The sequence below is a fragment of the Talpa occidentalis genome, unplaced genomic scaffold (genome assembly GCF_014898055.3).
Source record: "Talpa occidentalis isolate TD23 unplaced genomic scaffold, MPIMG_talOcc4v2.1 talOcc4.2, whole genome shotgun sequence".
NCBI classification, from domain to species: domain Eukaryota; kingdom Metazoa; phylum Chordata; class Mammalia; order Eulipotyphla; family Talpidae; genus Talpa; species Talpa occidentalis.
Window position 1 is genome coordinate 29,459,289 of NW_023602073.1, and position 18,903 is coordinate 29,478,191.

Genomic DNA, 18,903 nt, shown 5'->3' on the forward strand with positions numbered 1-18,903 from the left:
AGGTGCTTCCTGAAGCCTGCCCCGCCCCCTCCTGCTACAGCCTCAGGGGGACCAAATCAACATTTTGGGTTTGGAGCTCCCTCCCAACTCACTCATCTGAGGGCAGCATCTAAGCAGAAACTTATAGACCCTCAGCATTTTTGACATACAGTCAAAAGCACATGGAGTCAGTCTAAGCCATATCACCAGCTGCCTCTGCAGGCTCCTGCATTTAGGAGGGCACCCTGGCCAGGTGGCAGAGTTGAATTCCTACCTAAGCCATCCCAGACTTATGTCCAGATTCCTGTGATTCTGCCTGGCTGGAAGGCCTGGTTCAGCTGCCAACTATGAGTTCCTGGGGCCTTGTCCCTTGATCCATGACCACTAGTCAGTATTCAAGATCAAAATGTTGAGCTGGGCCCAGGATCACCAGGACTTTACTTTCAGAGTCGGGAGGGCAGAGAGTGAGGCCTCAGGGATCCAGAGGCCAGGTCCTTGTCTCTTTGTCCAGGAAGGGGAAGAAGAAGCAGAACAGAGGGTTCTGGCTCCCAAGTATGGGAAGATTCACCCTCCAAGCTCCAGAGGGTGAATGGTTTGACTCCAGGCAGAAGGGCCATCCCTTGGCATCTTGGGTGTCGTGTCTGGACACCTGGCCTTGGAGGATGGGGAAGCTAGTACATTGTGTTTTGGAGAAAAGCTAGTCAGCAGCTGAGGCTCCTGACTCCTGGCTGATCTCCTGTGGCCACCTCAGACTCGGAGCTCCTCCTACCTCCTGCCCTCTGTGCTCCACAGATAAGACTGGAACCATGGCCGGGGGTCTGGGGTATGGTTTTGATTACAACACCTGGTCATCAAGCAGATAAAAAATACCTGGTCAGCAGATTAATCTTCCCTGAAGCCCTAGATGACATAAGAACAGTTTCAGTTTCACCCACCCTTTTTCTCTTTTTTCTCCTACCCCACATAATTGATGCTGCATGATTACTCTATTCATAAAGGCCAGGATCTTGCTTTTTCAGCAGCATCCTGTATTGTATAGCTTGCTCCAGAGTCACATTTCTTTGTCAGTACGTTGATGTCAATGCAACATTACCTCTGTGTGATCACAGCCCAAATGAAAATAGAGATTCTCCCAGCCTCCAGCCAGAAGCCCCTGGGCCTCTCCCCCCACAGACCACCCCTCCCATCCAGTGTCCCCTAAGCTGACTCTTCCCTGCCCACATCTCTCTGGGTCCTCTCCCTCCTGCCTGTTGGCTTCCCTTCCCTAAAGCCCCAATTTCCTTCCTATCCCCACTCTTAGAGGAGCCTCCCCTTTTCCTAGCCCATGACCCTGGGGGTCTCTTCTTCTGGCCCTCTTCCAGCCCAGCATAGGGATGGTGGGATTAGTGTTGATTCCCTGGAGGAGGAGCCTCATCCCTGGAGTCCTCAGCTGGAACAAGTGACAGGGACTCTGGGTCAAGGTCTCATCCCAGGAAACTGAGGGCATCTGTTATGGTTGTGGAATCCACCTGGTCATGCCACCACGTGTTATTATCTGCTCCTGCCTGAACCAAAGTCAGTGGTGATTAATTGAGAGGGACCATCATGTCAGCGTGTGTTAGGAAACAGGTCAGACACAGAACCTGAAGCTGTATGGGGCTCCCCCTTGTGTGCACAGCCCTGTCTTTCTGAGAGCCTCAGGAGAACCTGGGAGATCACAGGGTTCTCGCCCTCTGTCCTCAGCCCCGTGGCCACACGGGGGCGCTGCGGCGCTGTCCTAGTCTGGCAGCCAGGGGAGAGGCTGGGTGTGTGTGACTCAGGCTGAGAGGGTGAGCTGGGGCTGAGCATCACTGGGGGGAGGGGCTGAGATGCCCTGTGAGCAGCCCTGGCACCAGGCTGGGGTGGGGGAGTGGGGGAGAGGAGAGGCGGCTCTGGAGCTGCCCCGTGTCTGAGGCGCCATCTTCTCTCCCCACAGCCTCTCTCTGCAGCCCCTTGATGACAACACCATGGAAATGCAAAGCAGGTGATTATCTCCTCCACTCCCTGTTCCTTTTCTTTTCTTTTCTTTTTTTAAAGATTTATTTATTTATTTATACAAGAAGCAGGGTACAGGCCAGATGCGCGGGAGGGTGAGAGGATTCACCAGAGACAGAGCGGAGAACAGAACAGGCAGACTGACAAAACACTGCTGAGGGGAGCAGCGGGTACACACAGTGTCCCCTCTTACCTGAGGTTTCACTTTCCAAGGTTTCCTGCAATCAACCTAGATTAAAAATATTTTTCCATAGTAAGGTATATATATAGTGAGACCACATTCACATAGCTTTTATTACAGTATATTGTGATTCTTATTGTCCTATTTTAATATTGGTTATTGTTATTAATCTCACTTTGCCTAATGTATAAAGAAACTTTATTATATGTATGTATGTATAGAGAAATCTTGGTGTGTACAGGGCTCCATGCTGTTGGTGATTCAGGCATCCACTGGGGGGCTTGGAATGCATCCCATGTGGATAAAGTTTTTGATTTTAGACCATCTAATAGGTGTATAATAGTGTGTCCTTGTTGGTTTCATTTGCATTTTCATTTACATATGTCCTTCGATATATGATGTTGAGAATCTGTTCATATGCCTAGTTGCCATCAATGTGATTTCCTTGATAGTGTTCAGAGTTTTGACTAATTTTTAAAACAGTATTTGTTTTCTTGTTGTTGAATTCTAAGGGTTCCATGTGTCTTCTAAAACATGTATTTTATCAGAGATATGATTTGCAAATATTTCCTCCCAGTCTGTGGCCTCAACTCTTTTACAGACCTAACACTAACATTAATGCATAGATAAATTTTTGGGGAGGAGAAATGAGAAATTGCTAACTACAGTGGGTTCAGAGTAGAGGGGCCTTGGTTGAATAGAGGATGATGTGACTTATTTATGTATGTGTTGAGTATTTTTGAATCGTCTGTGTGCATGAATAACAAATATTAGCTATTATGAAAATCATTTACTATCAAAATAAATCACATGAGAATCCCTGACACTACAAAACACTTAACAGATCAATCTCAGTCATGTATTCTCAAACTCTGGCCCTCTGCTCTAGGACACACCATCATTTCACTGAAATGATTTGCCTTAGAATTTTCACCTGATGCAGAAATACTCAACAAAATCCTAGCAAACTGTATCCAACAATGCATCAAAACAATAATATATCATGACCAAATGGGATTTATACCAGAGACACAAGTATGGTTCAACATCAGAAAATCAATTAATGTAATTCTAGGTGTTTATCTTTCCCTTGACTTTCTTTGCTTTGGGTGATGAGTCTTTAAAGATGTTACTGAGATGTATGTCTTGTAGTGTTTTATCTATATTTTCTGCTATATATTTTATGGTTTCAGGTCTTATGTTGTTCTTTTATGCATTTTCACAGTGCACAGTGAGAGGTAGTGGTCTAATTTCATTCCTTTGCATGTGGTGGTCCAGTTTTTCCAGCACCATTTATTGAACAAACTGTCCATGTTCCTTTGCATACTCTTTGCTCCTTTGTCAAAGATTAATTGCCCATGTAAGTATGGCTTTATTTCCTGGCTCTCTGTTGGGTTCCATTGGTCTATGCATTTTTCCAATACCATACTGTTTTAATTATTATGGCCTTGTAGTATAGTTTGAAGTTTGGAAGTGTCATCCCTCCATTCTCCTTTGTTTTTGTCAGCAGGGCTTTGGCTATTTGCAGTTTTTTGGGGGGTTTTTTTTTGTGGTTCCATATGAATTTCACCAGTATTTTTTTTATTTCTTTGAAGAATGTCATTGAGATTTTTTTTATTGGAATAGCATTGAATCTGTAAATTGCTTTTGTAGGATGGCCATTTTCATAATGTTAGTTCTTCCAATCCATGAGCAGGTAATGTCTTTCCATTTCCTTGTGTCTTTTTATTTTTCTTTTAACAGAGTTTATAATTTTCCTTGTATAGTTCCTTTACCTCTTTTGTTAAGTTTATTCCCAAGTATTTGATTTTTTTTATTCCATATAGGGATTTTTTTTTTAACTTCTTCTTCTTCAGAATGATTGTGTATAGGGAGGCCACTGATTGTTGTGTGTTGATTTTGTATCCTGCTACTTTACTAAACTGGTTGATTATTTTGAGTAGTTTTTCTGTGCAGTTTTTAGGGTTCTCTATGTATATTATCATATTGTCTACAGATAGTGAGAGCTTTACTTCTTCTTTCCCTATTTGGATTCCTTGTATGTCTTTCTCTTGTCTTATTGCTCCGGCTAGGACATCCAGTATTATTTTGAAGAGCAGTGGTGAGAAAGGACATCCTTGTCTTGTTCCTGATCTTAAAGGAAAGGTCTTCAGCTTTTCACCATTGAGAATAATATTGGCAGTGGGTTTGTCATAGAGGCATTTATCATGTTAAGATATGTTCCTTGAGAACTTTCCTACCTCATGGAGATTAAAAACCACACTACTGGAAGACCATTGGACTAATGAGGAGATCAAAGAAGAAATTAAAAAATTTTTTGAATTGAACGACAAGGAGGACACCAATATCCTAAATGTATGGGATGCAGCAAAAGCAGTAATAAGAGGAAAATACATAGCAATAGAAGCTCACATCAAGAAACAAGAAAGAATGCAAAGAAACAACCTAATCTCGAAGCTCAAAGATCTAGAAAAAGAACAACAAAAAAACCCAAAACCAGTAGAAGAAAAGAAATAATAAAAACCAAAGCAGAAATAAATGAAATTGAAACTAAAAAAACAATCCAAAAGATCAATGAAACCAAGAGCTGGTTCTTTGAAAAAAATCAATAAAATAGACAAACCCCTAGCCAGGCTCACAAAGGAAAAAAGGGAGAAAGCACAAATAAACAGGATCATCAATGGAAGAGGAGAAATCACAACGGACACAGCAGAAATCAAAAGAATAATCAGTAACTACTATGAACAGTTATATGGAAACAAGTTTAACAATCTAGAGGAGATGGACAAATTCCTACAACTCTACAATCACCCAAAGCTAGATAAAGAAGAAATAGAACACCTAAACAGACCAATTACAATTAGCGAAATTGAAATGGTAATCAAAAACCTCCCCAAAAACAAAAGCCCAGGTCCTGATGGATTTACAAATGAATTCTACCAAATATTCAGAGACGAATTAGTGCCTATCCTTCACAAATTCTTCCAAAAAATTGAGAAGGAAGGGACAATACCAAACACGTTTTATGAAGCCAACATTACACTAATACCAAAACCGAACAAGGACAACACAAAAAAGGAAAACTACAGGCCAATCTCCCTAATGAACACTGATGCAAAAATCCTCAATAAAATTTTAGCTATCAGAATCCAACAATGTATCCATAAGATAATTCACCATGACCAAGTAGGATTCATTCCAGGGACACAAGGATGGTTTAACATCCGAAAATCAATCAACGTTATCCAACACATCAACAAAAAGAAATATAAAAACCATATGATAATATCAATAGATGCTGAGAAAGCTTTCGACAAAGTGCAACACCCATTCATGATAAAAGCCCTTGAAATTCTTGGGATACAAGGAACATACCTCAACATCATAAAGGCCATCTATGACAAGCCAACAGCCAGTATCATTCTCAATGGTGAAAAGCTGAAAGCATTCCATTAAGATCTGGAACAAGACAAGGATGTCCACTCTCACCACTGCTTTTCAATATAATACTGGAAGTCCTAGCCAGGGCAATAAGACAAGAGAAAGACATCCAAGGAATCCAAATAGGAAAAGAAGAAGTCAAACTATCACTATTTGCAGACGATATGATATTATACATAGAGAACCCCAAAAACTCCACAGAAAAGCTAATTCAACTCATCAATCAGTTCAGTAAAGTGGCAGGATACAAAATCAACACGCAAAAGTCAGTAGCCTTCCTATACACAAACAATAAATCTGAAGAAGAAGAAATCAAAAAAAACCATCCCTTTTGTTATTGAAACAAAAAAAATCAAATATTTGGGAATAAATCTAACAAAAGAGGTAAAGGACCTATACAAAGAAAACTATAAACACTGTTAAAAGAAATAGAAGAAGACACAAAGAAATGGAAAGACATCCCCTGCTCATGGATTGGAAGAATAAACATTATTAAAATGGCCATCCTTCCAAAAGCAATATACAGATTCAATGCTATTCCAATCAAAATTTCAATGTCATTCTTCAAAGAAATAGAACAATTATTGATGAAATTCATATGGAATCACAAAAAACCCCGAATAGCCAAAGCTCTCCTGAAAAAAAAAGAAGGGAATGGAGGCATCACACTCCCAGACTTCAAACTATACTACAAAGCCACAATCATCAAAACTGCATGGTATTGGAAAAAGAACAGACATACAGACCAATGGAATCGAATAGAAAATCCAGCAATAAACCCACAGATTTATGGTCAACTAATATTTGACAAAGGAGCAAAGAATATGCATTGGAGCAAAGAAAGTTTGTTCAATAAATGGTGCTGGGAAAACTGGGTCGCTACATGCAAAAGAATGAAGCTTGACCACTACCTCACACCATACACAAAAATCAACTCAAAATGGATTAAAGAACTAGACATAAGACCTGAAACCATAAAATATATAGAAGGAAATATAGGCGAAACACTACGTGATTTGCACATCAAAGACATCTTTACAGACACATCACCCAAAGCAGTGATAGTGAAGGCAAAGATAAACAGCTGGGACTACATCAAATTAAAGAGCTTTTGCACAGCAAAAGAGACAATAACAAAAACAAAGAGAAGCCCCACCAACTGGGAGAACATTTTTGCACCCAACACTAATGATAAAGGACTGATCACAAAAATCTGCAAAGAGCTGATGAGACTCAACAACAACAAAGAAAATAATCCAGTCAAAAAATGGGCAGAAGAGCTAAAAAGAAACTTCTCTGAAGAGGAAATGCAAATGGCCAACAGGCATATGAAAAAATGTTCAACATCACTTGTCATCAGGGAAATGCAAATCAAAACTACCACGAGATACCATCTTACACCAGTGAGAATGGCACATATTAAAAAAACTAGCAACAACAAATGTTGGCGAGGGTGTGGAGAAAAAGGAACTCTTCTGCACTGTTGGTGGGAGTGCAAACTGGTCCAACCACTGTGGAAAGCTGTGTGGAGATTTCTGGACCTACTAAACATAGAGCTTCCATATGATCCAGCAATTCCACTCCTAGGTATTTACCCAAAGGACACAGAAACATCAATTCCAAAGAGCACCTGCACCCCTATGTTTATAGCAGCACTGTTTACAATAGCTAAGCTTTGGAAACAACCCAAATGCCCAAAATAGATGACTGGATCAAGATGTGGTACATATATACCATGGAATATTACTCAGCATTCAAAAAAGATAAACACATGCAATTTGCAGCAACATGGATGGCGCTGGAAGGGATCATGCTCAGCGAAATAAGCCAAAAAGAAAAGAAAAATACCGGATGGTCTCACTCATAGCAGGAATCTAGAAAACTTAAATAAGGGACCAGGAAAATGAATAACTATAAGAAAGTGAAAATCAAAATCAACCCAAAACTATGAACCAGAGACACTTTTAGGGGGGCGGGGGCGGGAGGGGAGGGATTGGGGTCAGAATGGGGGGGCTGCAATTGTATGGGGAATATAACAATAAAATTTATTAAAAAAAAAAAAAAGATATGTTCCTTGAATCCCATGAATTTCAAGGGCCTTCATCATAAATGGATGTTGGACTTTGTTGAATGCTTTCTCAGTCTCTATTGATATGATCATAATGGTTTTTATTTTTCTTTTTGTTGATGTGTTGGGTTACACTGATCGATTTTTATATGTGGAACCATCCTTGTGCCCCTAGGATAAACTGCACTTGATTATGGTGTATTATCCCTTTGATGCATTGTTGGATTCTGTTGGCAAGGATTTTGTTGAGGATTTTTGCATCAGTGTTCATTTGGGAGATTGGCCTGTAATTTTCTTTGTGTTGTCTTTGTTTGGTTTTGGAATTAGTGTAGTGTTGGTTTCATAGAATGTATTTGGTAATATTCCTTCTTTTTCAATATTTTGAAAGAGTTTTTGTAGGATACGCACTAATTCATTGCTGAGCTTTTGATGGAATTCATTTGTGAAGCCAACTGGGCCTGGGCTTTTGTTTTGGTGAGTGTTTTGATTATTATTTCAATTTCGCTGCTTGTAATTGGTCAGTTTAGGTGTTCTCTTTCTTCTTTATCTAGTTTTGGATGATTATATCATTCTCAGAATTTTTCCATCTCTTCTAGATTGTTGAATTTGTTTCCATATAAGTGTACATAGCAATCTCTGATTATTCTTTTAATTTCAATGGAATCTGTTGTGATTTCTCCTCTTTTGTTTATAATCCTATTTATGTGTGTTTTCTCCCATTTTTTTCCTTGTGAGTCTGGCTAGAGGTTTGCCTATTTTGTTCATTTTTTTCAAAGAATCAACTTTTGCTTTCATTCATTTTGGATTTTTTTTAACTTCTATTTCATTTATTTCTGCTTTGATTTTTATGATTTCCTTTCTTCTACTGGTTTTCGGGTATTTTTGTTGTTCTTTTCTATTTCTTTGAGCTATGAAATTAGGTTGTTTCTTTGAGTTCTTTCTTATTTCTTGATATGCACTTATATTGCTATATATTGTCCTCTTATTACTGCTTTTGCTACATCCCATACATTCTGGAAAGTGGTGTCCTCCTTGTCATTCAACTCAAAGTTTATTTTAATTTCTTCTTTGATCTCCTCATTAGTCCAGTGGACTTCTAGTAATGTGGATTTCAATCTCCATGAATTTTTAGAGTATTCATTGTTTTATTTTCATGATTTATTTTTAGTTCAATGCCTTTATGATCAGAGAAGATAGGTGGAATGATTTTGATCTTCATGTATCTGTTGATGTTTGTCTCGTGGCCCGGTATATAATTGATTCTAGAGAATGTTCCGTGCCTGCTTGAGAAAATTGTGTACTCGGATTTTTTTCGGTGCAGTGTCCTATAGATGTCTGTTAGGCCCATGATTTGTATGTCTTTATTTAGGGCTCTCTGTCTTTATTTATTTTTTGTCTTGTTGATCTGTCCATTGATGATAGTGGGGTGTTGCAGTCTCCCACTCTATATGTATTTTCCTTAATGTCTGTTTTCAGATTTGATATTGATTGTCTAATATCTTTTGGTGCTCCTTCATTTGGCAAGTATATGTTGATGAGTGTTATGTCTTCCTGATGTACTGTCCCCTTGATCATAATGTAGTGTCCATCTATGTCACTTGTTACCTTTTTTAGTTTGAAGTCTATTTCATCTGATATAAGTATAGCTGTTCCTGCCTTCTTCTTTGGTCCATTTGCTTGTAGGATTGTTTTCCAACCTTTTACTTTCAGTCTATGGCTATCTTTTGTGGTTAAATGTGTTTCCTGGAGACAGCAAAAGGTTGGATTTTGTTTTTTAATCCAGCTTGCTACTCTGTGTCTTTTTATTGATGAGTTTAGTCCATTTACATTTAGAGTTAATATTGATATGTTGGCATCTGTTTGCCATTTTGCTTGTCTTTTTTGTGATTTTATTCCTTGCTTTATTCTGCTCTTATTTATTCCTCTGTTGATATTGGCTTTTGGCCTTCTTGTAGAATTTTTTGGAGTGGGGTTTAGTTGTAATGAATTTCTGGAGTTTCTGTTTGTCTGAGAAGGTCCTTATTTTTATTTCATAGAGTAAGGAGAGCTTTGTGTAAAGTATTCTTGGCTGCACTTTGTGTAAAGTATTCTTGGCTGCGCTTGCTGTCTTGAAGTTTGTTAAATATGTCACTCCATTCTCTTCTTGCCTGTAGTGTTTCTTCAGGAGCGCCGAAGTTAACCTGATTGGTTTTCCCTTATAAGTTATATATTCTTTCCCCCTTGCCATTTTTATTACTTTTTCCTTGTCTTGTACTCTTACAAGCTTTTTTATTATGTATCTTGCTGTGGTTTTCTTTTCATTGTGGTAATTGGGTGTCCTTCTCACTTCTTGTATGTCTATATTTATCTCCTTTTTCATGCTTGGGAAGTTTTCTTCCATTATCTCCTTAAATAATTTCTCAATCCCTTTGTCCCTCTCCTCGCCTTCTAAAATGCCTATAACTCTTAATTTCCTCTCTTCAAAAAGTCTGATAATTGTCAGAGTGTTCTCATTCTTCTTCCTTTTTGCTTCTGTCCTTTTCTCTTTTGGTTCTTTTTATTTCTGTATCTTCAAGAGTACTAATCCATTCTTCCATTTCATTGATTCTGTTTTCATGCTCTTCCCAGAGTTATCTCTTCCAGTAATCTTTTAATCTCCTGTGTTTCTTTTATTTCCTTTCTTAAGGTTTCATTTTCATTCTTCAGTTCATTGATTATTTGTCGCATATCATTTTTTCCTTTTTATTTTCTTTATGCTCTTTAAGCATGATGATTATTAATTCTTTATCTGACAGACAGAAGAGTTCTTCCATGTCACTGTTGTAGACTTCTGGTGACTGATTTTCTTTTTGTGGTGTGTCCTTCCCTGCAGGCTTGCTTGGTTATTTGTATTGTTTCTTCTCCCTGCTGTTTGCTTAATTAATTAGTTCTATGTGTTGGGAAGTTCAGCCACTGGTGTTGGTGGAGTTCTCCTTCAAGGATGTCAGAAACTGTTTACGAGACCGGGTCTAGCACTGTTAGGCCAAACACTCCACCAGGGTGTTGATGCTGTGGCTGTGTTGCTGGGCATTGTCCCTTACAGTTCCCTCCCTCTGTATTTACTCTGTTCCAGCAGGGAATCAGCAACTTGGCGATTTTGTTCTTGTCATTAGGTGGTGCCAGAGACTTGTACTTGCTGACCTGCGCTTTTCACCAGTGGTTCTCTGAGAAAGGGAACCTCCTGTTCACCTGTGCTGTGCCTGCAGCTGTGTGGATCCCATGCCCTGAATTCTGTGCTCTAGTTCTCAATTCCAGGCCTCTCAGATCCAAAAACGCTGGCTGTCACCCTGTGCGGTGCCCACTATTATGGCGCGCCCCATTCCCCGTTTCCCGTGCCCACTTCTCATTCCAGAGTGGGGTCTTGCTCCACGCCTTGTTTCCCTTCTCACCCCCATTTGCGGGTGGCCCACCCCCTCTCAGAGCCTGAGGGTGGTTTTGGAAACCCTGGCTTCCAAATATCAGGGAGTTGGTGATTTTCTTCTGATCACTAGGTGGCGCCAGAGATCTTCCCTCGCATCCTTCCAGAGCTGTGCTTTTTTCCGGTGCGGGGAACAGAGTGGGGGTGGTGTGGAGCAACTCGACAGCGCCGGGTGCTATGTCTACCCTGTGCCCCTCAGTCAGGGGGATCCGACGCCCCAAGTTTCGTGCCCTGGTTCTCAGTTCGGAAGCCCTCAGACCTGGAACTCGGCGTTAGCCCAGTTCAGTCAGTGTCTGCAGAAATGGCAACTAGTGCACCCTGCTCCAGCGCCAGGGCGCCTGTTTTTTGATGACTCAGTGAGGGTCATTCACCTCAGTGAAGGCTCCCGTGTGTCTCCCCACAATCCTACTCGCAGGCACAGGCACCTGGGCAGCTGCCATCCATGCATGCTTTTGGAGCACTGTTGGCGCAACCAACCCATCCAGGGTAGGTCCATTACCGGTTCTAGCAGGCCTGTTGGTGCCTTGATGCTCTCCGCTTTTCGTCGTCGGTATACTCTGCCGCACTCTGCCACTCTCCGCGCAGTTCTCTGTCCATTCCACTCCACCGGGCGGGAGGCGCCGCGGTACTGGGAGGGGGAGACGCGGAGAGCTAAGACCAACGCGCAGACGTTCCGAGAGAACCTGCGCGCCCTGCGCGGCTACTACAACCAGAGCGCGGCCGGTGAGCGGGGCGGGCCCGGGGCGCTCACGACCCCACCCCGCGGGCGGGCGGGACCCCAGACCCCGGCCCGAGCGTCCCCCGAGGCAGGGGGACCCGCCGGACCCTCGACCCGGGACGAGCCCCGGGACGTTCCCCGCGAGGTTCCCGCGTCGGTTTTGGTTTATTCCCGGCGGGGGCGGGCGGGGAGACCGCGGGGTGACGGGGCGGGGGCGGGCGGGGTGACCGCGGGGTGACGGGGCGGGGACAGGCTTCACATCCTCCAGACGATGTCTGGCTGCGACATGGGGCCCGACGGGCGCCTCCTCCGCGGGTACAGTCAGTCCGCCTACGACGGCGCCCATTACCTGGCCCTGAACCGGGACCTGCGCTCCTGGACCGCGGCGGACACGGCCGCTCAGATCTCCCGGCGCTGGAAGGCGGCTGCTCCCCGGAGCTGCGGAAGAACTACCTGAAGGGGAAGCACCTGGCGGGGCCACCCGGACCCCTGCAGTGCTGGGAGAAGCCTCAGCGCCCGGGAAAGGAGCCACGAGGTCTCCCAACCTCCCTCAGGCGGGCACCCGCGGGAGGATGGAAGGCTGGTCAGAGCAGCGCCTGTTTCTAGTCCCAGAGGGAGGAGCACCCCTGGGTGTCTTGTTCTCCCTGGAGAGACTTGCCCAGAGGGCCCTGCTTTCCCTCAGGAACACTTAAGGAACCCCGGCTCTGCTGAGCTGAAGAGGAGACCATCTCTGAAAAATAGCCTTTCACAGGGTCCTTTTGATCCAACAGCGATGTTGGGAACCGCTGGTTTCTCTCTCAAGGTCTTGTTTTGGGTCTGAGGACATTTTTCTGATCTGACTCCTGATTTTCTGAGTCCCCTGGTCAAGAACAAAAGTCTGCGATCTCCCCTTAGAGAACTGCCTCCTAATAGTCTGAGCTCCAGCCCTAAATTGTGAAAAACCCAAATTGTGAATGTTCGGACCTGTCTCCTCAGAACCCCTAGAGATCCACCCCCCCTCCCATCTCTGAACACCAGGTCACCCTGAAGGGATGCACCCTGGGCTTCTACCCTGAGAACATCCTGACCTGGCAGCATGATGGTGAGGACCTAACCCAGCACACACGGCTGGTGGAGACCAGGCCTGAGGGGGATGGAACTTTCCAGCAGTGGGTGGTACCTTCTGGAGAGGAGCAGGGATACACTTGCCATCTGCAGCATGAGGAATGTTGGAGTCCTGAGTCCTGAGATGGGTGAGGAGAGGGACATAAGCATAGAGGCTCTTCTCAGGGGTATCAGGAGCCCTTCTGGAGGCCTTCAGAGGGTCAGATAGAGGCCTGGGGCTCAGGGTCTCACCTTCCCTTCACTTCCAGTGCCCCCTCCTCCTCAATCCTTCATCCCTACCATGGCATCATGGTGGCATCAATGCTGGCCTGGTTTTCCTTGGAGCTGTGTTCACTGTAGCTGTGCTGATTGGAGCTGAAGTTGTGATGTGGATGAAGAATTGCTCAGGTAGGGAAGGGATTGGGGAATCTTGTCCACTGGGGGCTTTTCAATCTCTAGGTAGAACTTACCTACCAGGTGAAAAAGAATTACCATCCGCACACTTGACTTGCCTAGTCTGGAGCTGATTGCTAACCCTCTTTTGTAAAGAATTTTTGAAAATGAATCAGATTGTTCACCTTGATAATTCTGGTTTTGGGCCCCTGATTCCAGCAAAAGGCAGAGGGGAAGGTCCCTGCTGAGGGCAGACTTCAGGAGGTGGTTGCTCAAATCTCTCCTCATCTTTCTTCATATTTCCCAGTCCTGCTCTGGATCTTCAGTCACAGTTCAGGAAACTTCCCTGTGGCCCAGGACTAGGGGATTTCTTCAGGACTTCATGGGCTGACTCCTCCCTGGTCTCACATGATGTTTTTCCCGCAGTAGACAAGAAGGAAGCAGCACTCAGGCTGAAGGTAAGTGTGGATCAAGGGTTTGATCCTTGAGCCCCTGGGGACAGTGTAAATGGAGCCCCTGGGGAGTCACCCCCATAATCCCTCCTGTGGTCTCATCTCTCATGGCTCTGACCAGGTTCTGTTTTGTTGTCCCCCCAGGCAGTGACAGTGCCCAGGGCTCTGATGTGTCTCTCAGCCTCTAACGGTGAGACCCTGGAGGTCTGCAGTGGGAGGGGCTGGGGCAGAGAGGATGGGACCAGGTGATGGGGAAGCTGTGAGGGGGATATTCTGAGGATGCTGTGGACCATGGAGAATGGCAACACTTATGTGATTACCTGAAATTTTTCATGTTTTATTTCACATTATTTCACAGAGTGAGACAGCTCCAGCAGAAGTGGCCTAGGCTGTGTCTATCCCTGTGTTTGTATTTTCCTCAAGAATAATAACTATGTCCCTCTTGAAATAATAACCTGAAATTACTTTTTGTAAGCTTGCCCAATGGGTTCAATGGGCTAATAAAAATGATTCCTAAAATTTGAAAAGAAATGAATTGGGAAACCTCCAGAATCACGTGTTTGCTGTGCTGAGTCTGTGCAGGTAGGGATGGGAGAGCCTGTGAGAAGCTGAGGGGGACGGACCTGTGTCCAGTTGGTGCTCAGTGCATCGTGGACTTTGATATGGTCCTTTCTCAGGGATCATCTCTCTGCTACTTTTTCCTTGTCCCTCAGTAGCACCTGTCCCAGCAGGGCCTGTGATCAAAGGGACTCAGACCCCACCTGGCCTTGTGCGGTCATGTCTGGGCGGGGAGTGCTTGTGTGGCCGGGTCAGCCCAGGCTCAGCTAAGGGTCTAGCCTTTTGCCCTCAAATTTCTGTGGATTTATATTTTTCTTCTTTGGTTTTTATTGCTTTGAACCTATTCTTTTTCATGTTTAGAGACGAGGCCTCATGTCCTCTTGGCCCCTGTCTCTGACAGCAGCAGGAAGTATCTGTCATTGTCCCCACAAGGCCCAGGGTGTCCCTTGCACACAGGAGTCTGATGAGAGATGAATTTCCAAACTCATGTAATTTTTAGCTTCATTTTAGGTCTGTTTTCTGGATGATTCTTGCCATCTTTTCCAACTCTTTTTTAAAGAACAAAATTCTGGTATTACTAGAGAGAAGGTTTGATAATTTCCTGATGAATTTAGAGAGTTCTTGATGGATTTCTATTTTTCCCTACGATATCTCCCTGTAACCGGCCCTTAAATGCAGTAACCCCAGTGCTGGTGCTAATCAAGAACTCATGGGTTGGGCCTCTCCTGGTGGCTCAGGCAGTTGAGTGCTGTGCTGTGAAGCCTTGCAGCACCGGTTGTACCTGCTGGCCGGCGAGGGTCCCACATGGTGCAGCAGACCTCTCCTGTTGCACCCGCTGCTCCCCTCAGCAGTGTATTTTGTCACTCTGCCTGTTGTGTTCCCCGCTCTGTCTCTGGTGAATTCTCTCACCCTCCCAAGCATCTGGCCTGTACCCCAGTTCTTGTATAAATAAATAAATCTTTTTTTTTTTTTTTTAAAGAACCCATGGGTTGATGGAGCAGTTACCTTCATAGTTAGCTGAAAAAATAAGACCCATAAACCTAGAAACCCAGGCCACACTGGTGGCCCAGGGGTTAAGTCTCAGTGCTATCACTTCTATAACTCAAGTTGGATCCCCAGCCAGGGAGGTGACCCACATGGCATGGCAGACCTCTCCCCTCTCTCCCGCTGCTCCCCTCAGCAGTGTATTTCAGTAAATCTGCCTGCTCTGCTCCCCACTCTCTGTCTCTGGTGAAGGCTCTCACCCTCCTCCCCACACCTCTGGCCTACACCCCAGTTCTTCTACACTAAAAGAAATCTTTTAAAAATATTCTACCTAGGAACCTTCTTTTCAAAAGATATACACCTATGAATGTGCCACGTTAGTAAAGACTCTGTAGAACAGGGAGATGCTCTACACTGATCACTCAACTGATAACTGTGGCACCAGATATGTGACAGGCTGTTTTTGCATCTAGAAAGCTTCAATGAACTAAAACCATGCGCAACTTGTGGCCTGTGGAGAGTGTGTCCTGGTGGGGAGGGGAGACTGGAGACTGTGACAGTAAATAAGGGATATGTCTGTTTATAAGTGTGACCCAGAGTGTTATAAGTGTTATAAGGTGACCCAGAGTCAGTGTGTGGGGACAGGGAGAATGGCTTTCTTCCCAGCGTGGTCAGTGTGGGTCTCACTGAAGTGACCTTTGAGAAAAAGTCTGATAGACACGTTGCCCACAAGGATGTGATGTGCAGGGAAGTTCAGTCCAGGCAGGACAACCTCCAGGGCAGATGCCCGAGCAGGAATGTGTCTGTGTGACTGACATGAGCAAGGAGGCCAAGGGCTGAGCAGAGGCCAATGGAGATGGGATCTGTGTGCACCCGGATCATCCAGGCCTCGAGGATGTTGGGAGGGTTTGACTCTCTGAGTAAGATATGGGGTGACAAGACCTTCTGAACAGATACACACCTGTGGGACTTCTCTCTGGTAGCCTCAGTCTGGCTGCTGTGCAGCATGGAAGGGTGAGAGGTGGGAAGAGAAATGGAGGAAACCAGTGCAGGTTCCAGGACAGAGAGATTGGTAGGTTTGTTGGGGAGTGACAGGGAAATAATAGGAAGTGATAGGACTGTGCATATTTAGGCATGGACTTTACAGTGTTTCCTAAGTTGGGCTGTGAGAAAGGGGTCAAGGATGACACTCAGTATTTCAGACTGTGCAGGCAGAGAGGTGGCGCCTCAGTGACATGGGGAAGACCCCAGAAGAACCATATGGGGCACAGGTGAAATGTCAAGTTAAGAAATACATTTAGGAGGTGATGTGATGTAAATGATATTTACAGTCTTGAGCATGAAAAGGTCACCTAGGAAGTGATGATTAAGGAAGAGAAAGTATTACAGGGCAACCCTGATATAAAACAGGTTGCCTGACTGTGGGTCCTCACCCGTGCACATAAAAGGGACTTACACTGCAGGCACACACAAAAGGTTAACAAACGGTTTATTTACAAGGGAAAGGAAATGAGGAAATGTACAACTCAGGGAGAAAAGTGGGAGATAAATTCTTAAATGCGTCCTATCCATTCCGCCAACCTGGAATCCCAAATGACCCACTGAGACCAAACCTGCCTGGCTGAGAGCACAAGCCGAGTGCCTGAGACCCCTCTGATGTGGCTGGTTTTTATTTATAAACAGAAAAAACAGCTGCTTAACTCTGCCCTTAGGTCCTTGCAACTTCCCTTTGGGAATCATGGGATTTGTAGTTCCCAGTGTCTTGATGGCGTGGGGTTGGCATCTACGAAACCTGTATGGAATTTGCGCAGGACATCCTTCTCCAGAGTTAAGAAAGCCCCAGAAGGAACTGACCCAGAGACAAAATCCCATTGGTTTTGTGAACATCGAGGACTTGAGACATTTATTTAAGAAAACGACAAAACTTCAATGTTACTGGCTTCTAGTTATTGTTGCAGGATACCCAAGGAGTCACTTTTTGAAGAAAGCCTGAGATGACTAACATGCTCTAACCAATCTTTTCTTTTTTTTTTTTTTTTTTGAAGATTTATTTATTTATTTATACGAGCACTGGGCACAGACAGAAGCGCGGGAGGGTGAGAGAATTCACCAGAGCCAGAGCGGGGAGCAGAGCAGGCAGAAGGACCGAAGCTCACCGCTGAGGGGAGCAGTGGGCGCAGCAGGAGAGGTCTGCGCGCCATGTGGGACCCTCGCTGGTGGCTGGGGATCGAACTGGCACCGCAGAGCCCGCGGGCAGCTCCACAGCCCAGCGCCCAACCGCCGTGCCACCGAGGAGGCCCTCTAACCAAACTTTTCTTTCAAAGTTTAGGGGATGTGAAATAACATCTAGAATCATGCATATGCTGGCATTTATTTTTTTTTTTTTTGCACAGAAAGCCTTTCGATCGTGATTTTGGTATTTCCTTTTAACTTCATTTTGGCCTATGAGTGAAACTGCAGTTGTATGAGATATCCCACACATGATAAATGGTAACTAAAGAGCTCTTTGTGTCTATATGTTGTATGTCTGTATGTCTTTTCCTTGTGTCTTTGTCTTGGTCTCTAGTGGTTGACAAATTGGTATGCATGGTGCCTATAGACATTGAAAAAAAACTAAAGGTTATGGTTTGATTGCCAGCATTGTACTACTGAACTAAGCCAGTGCCTTCATAGATATTGAATATTGTTGTTTCTGCTATTTTCTGATATTTATGGCAAAGCTTCCCAGAAATCTAAATTCAAGTAAAAAATTTGGTAGTCTGTCATTTGGTTGATAGAAGGAAATTTTTTGGAACTTCAGTAGAGCTCCTGAGACACTCCACAAGATTTCTCCCTTTCCTCCTGAGAAAGGCATTAGATGAATGTCCTATTTAGCTTACCAAGTAAAGTAAAACTAGAAGCGAAGCATTGTTACTTGGGAAAACGGGTAACACTTTGACATGTACAGAAATGTTCATATTGATTTTCTAAATGTGTATATAACCCCTCAGTACCTGATATGTCTGTAAAATTGTCAATGGTTATTGTTGCCTTGAAATATTGTATAGTACAGAAATTGTTTCTGGAGAAAATAGGGAGAAAAGCCCTCAACAGATTCCTATGATGGAACTGTTAAGGGTAAAAATTTCCTACAAAGAACTGAATAGACCTAGAGATACACCTGATTTTTACTAAGTTTTCTTTGACATAATGCTGTGTTTGTTTGTTTGTTTGTTTGTTTTTGCATTTTGTTCTGAATCCACAAAGTTTTCTTGTTTTGAGTGACCAGGATCTGTAGCAAGGTTGCATTTTTTTTTTTTCGGCAAAGCTAACTTAACTTGTGTTTGCATTTTCTCTCCCCTTGATACCAATACAGTATAAAAATAGTGGTAGTAATTTTTTTACTACTTATCTCAGAGTCTGTTTTTACATAACTTCCATAGGGATTTTTTCTGCTTAAACTAAAAAATTGGACATGAGTGTCATTGTGTGGCTATGAATGGAATCTTCCAGGAAGTTGAAACAGACCTGAACCAAGAAGAGGAGAACCTGTTGCTTTGTCCGTAGGCTCCAGAGACCCCCAAGGAAGGTGAGGAAGCTGCCTCCATGGGCAGGACT

General features: G+C 43.8%; 1 protein-coding gene across 1 annotated transcript; it reads left to right on the forward strand.

The window, feature by feature from the left end:
- Positions 1–11,564: 11,564 nt before the first annotated feature.
- On the forward strand, positions 11,565–12,293 carry LOC129146264 (patr class I histocompatibility antigen, A-5 alpha chain-like). The gene is made up of 3 exons (XM_054698082.1): positions 11,565–11,604; positions 11,704–11,845; positions 12,089–12,293. Exons 1-3 carry the CDS (start codon positions 11,565–11,567, stop codon positions 12,291–12,293), a joined length of 387 nt encoding a protein of 128 aa, XP_054554057.1.
- The last annotated feature ends 6,610 nt before the right edge of the window (positions 12,294–18,903 follow it).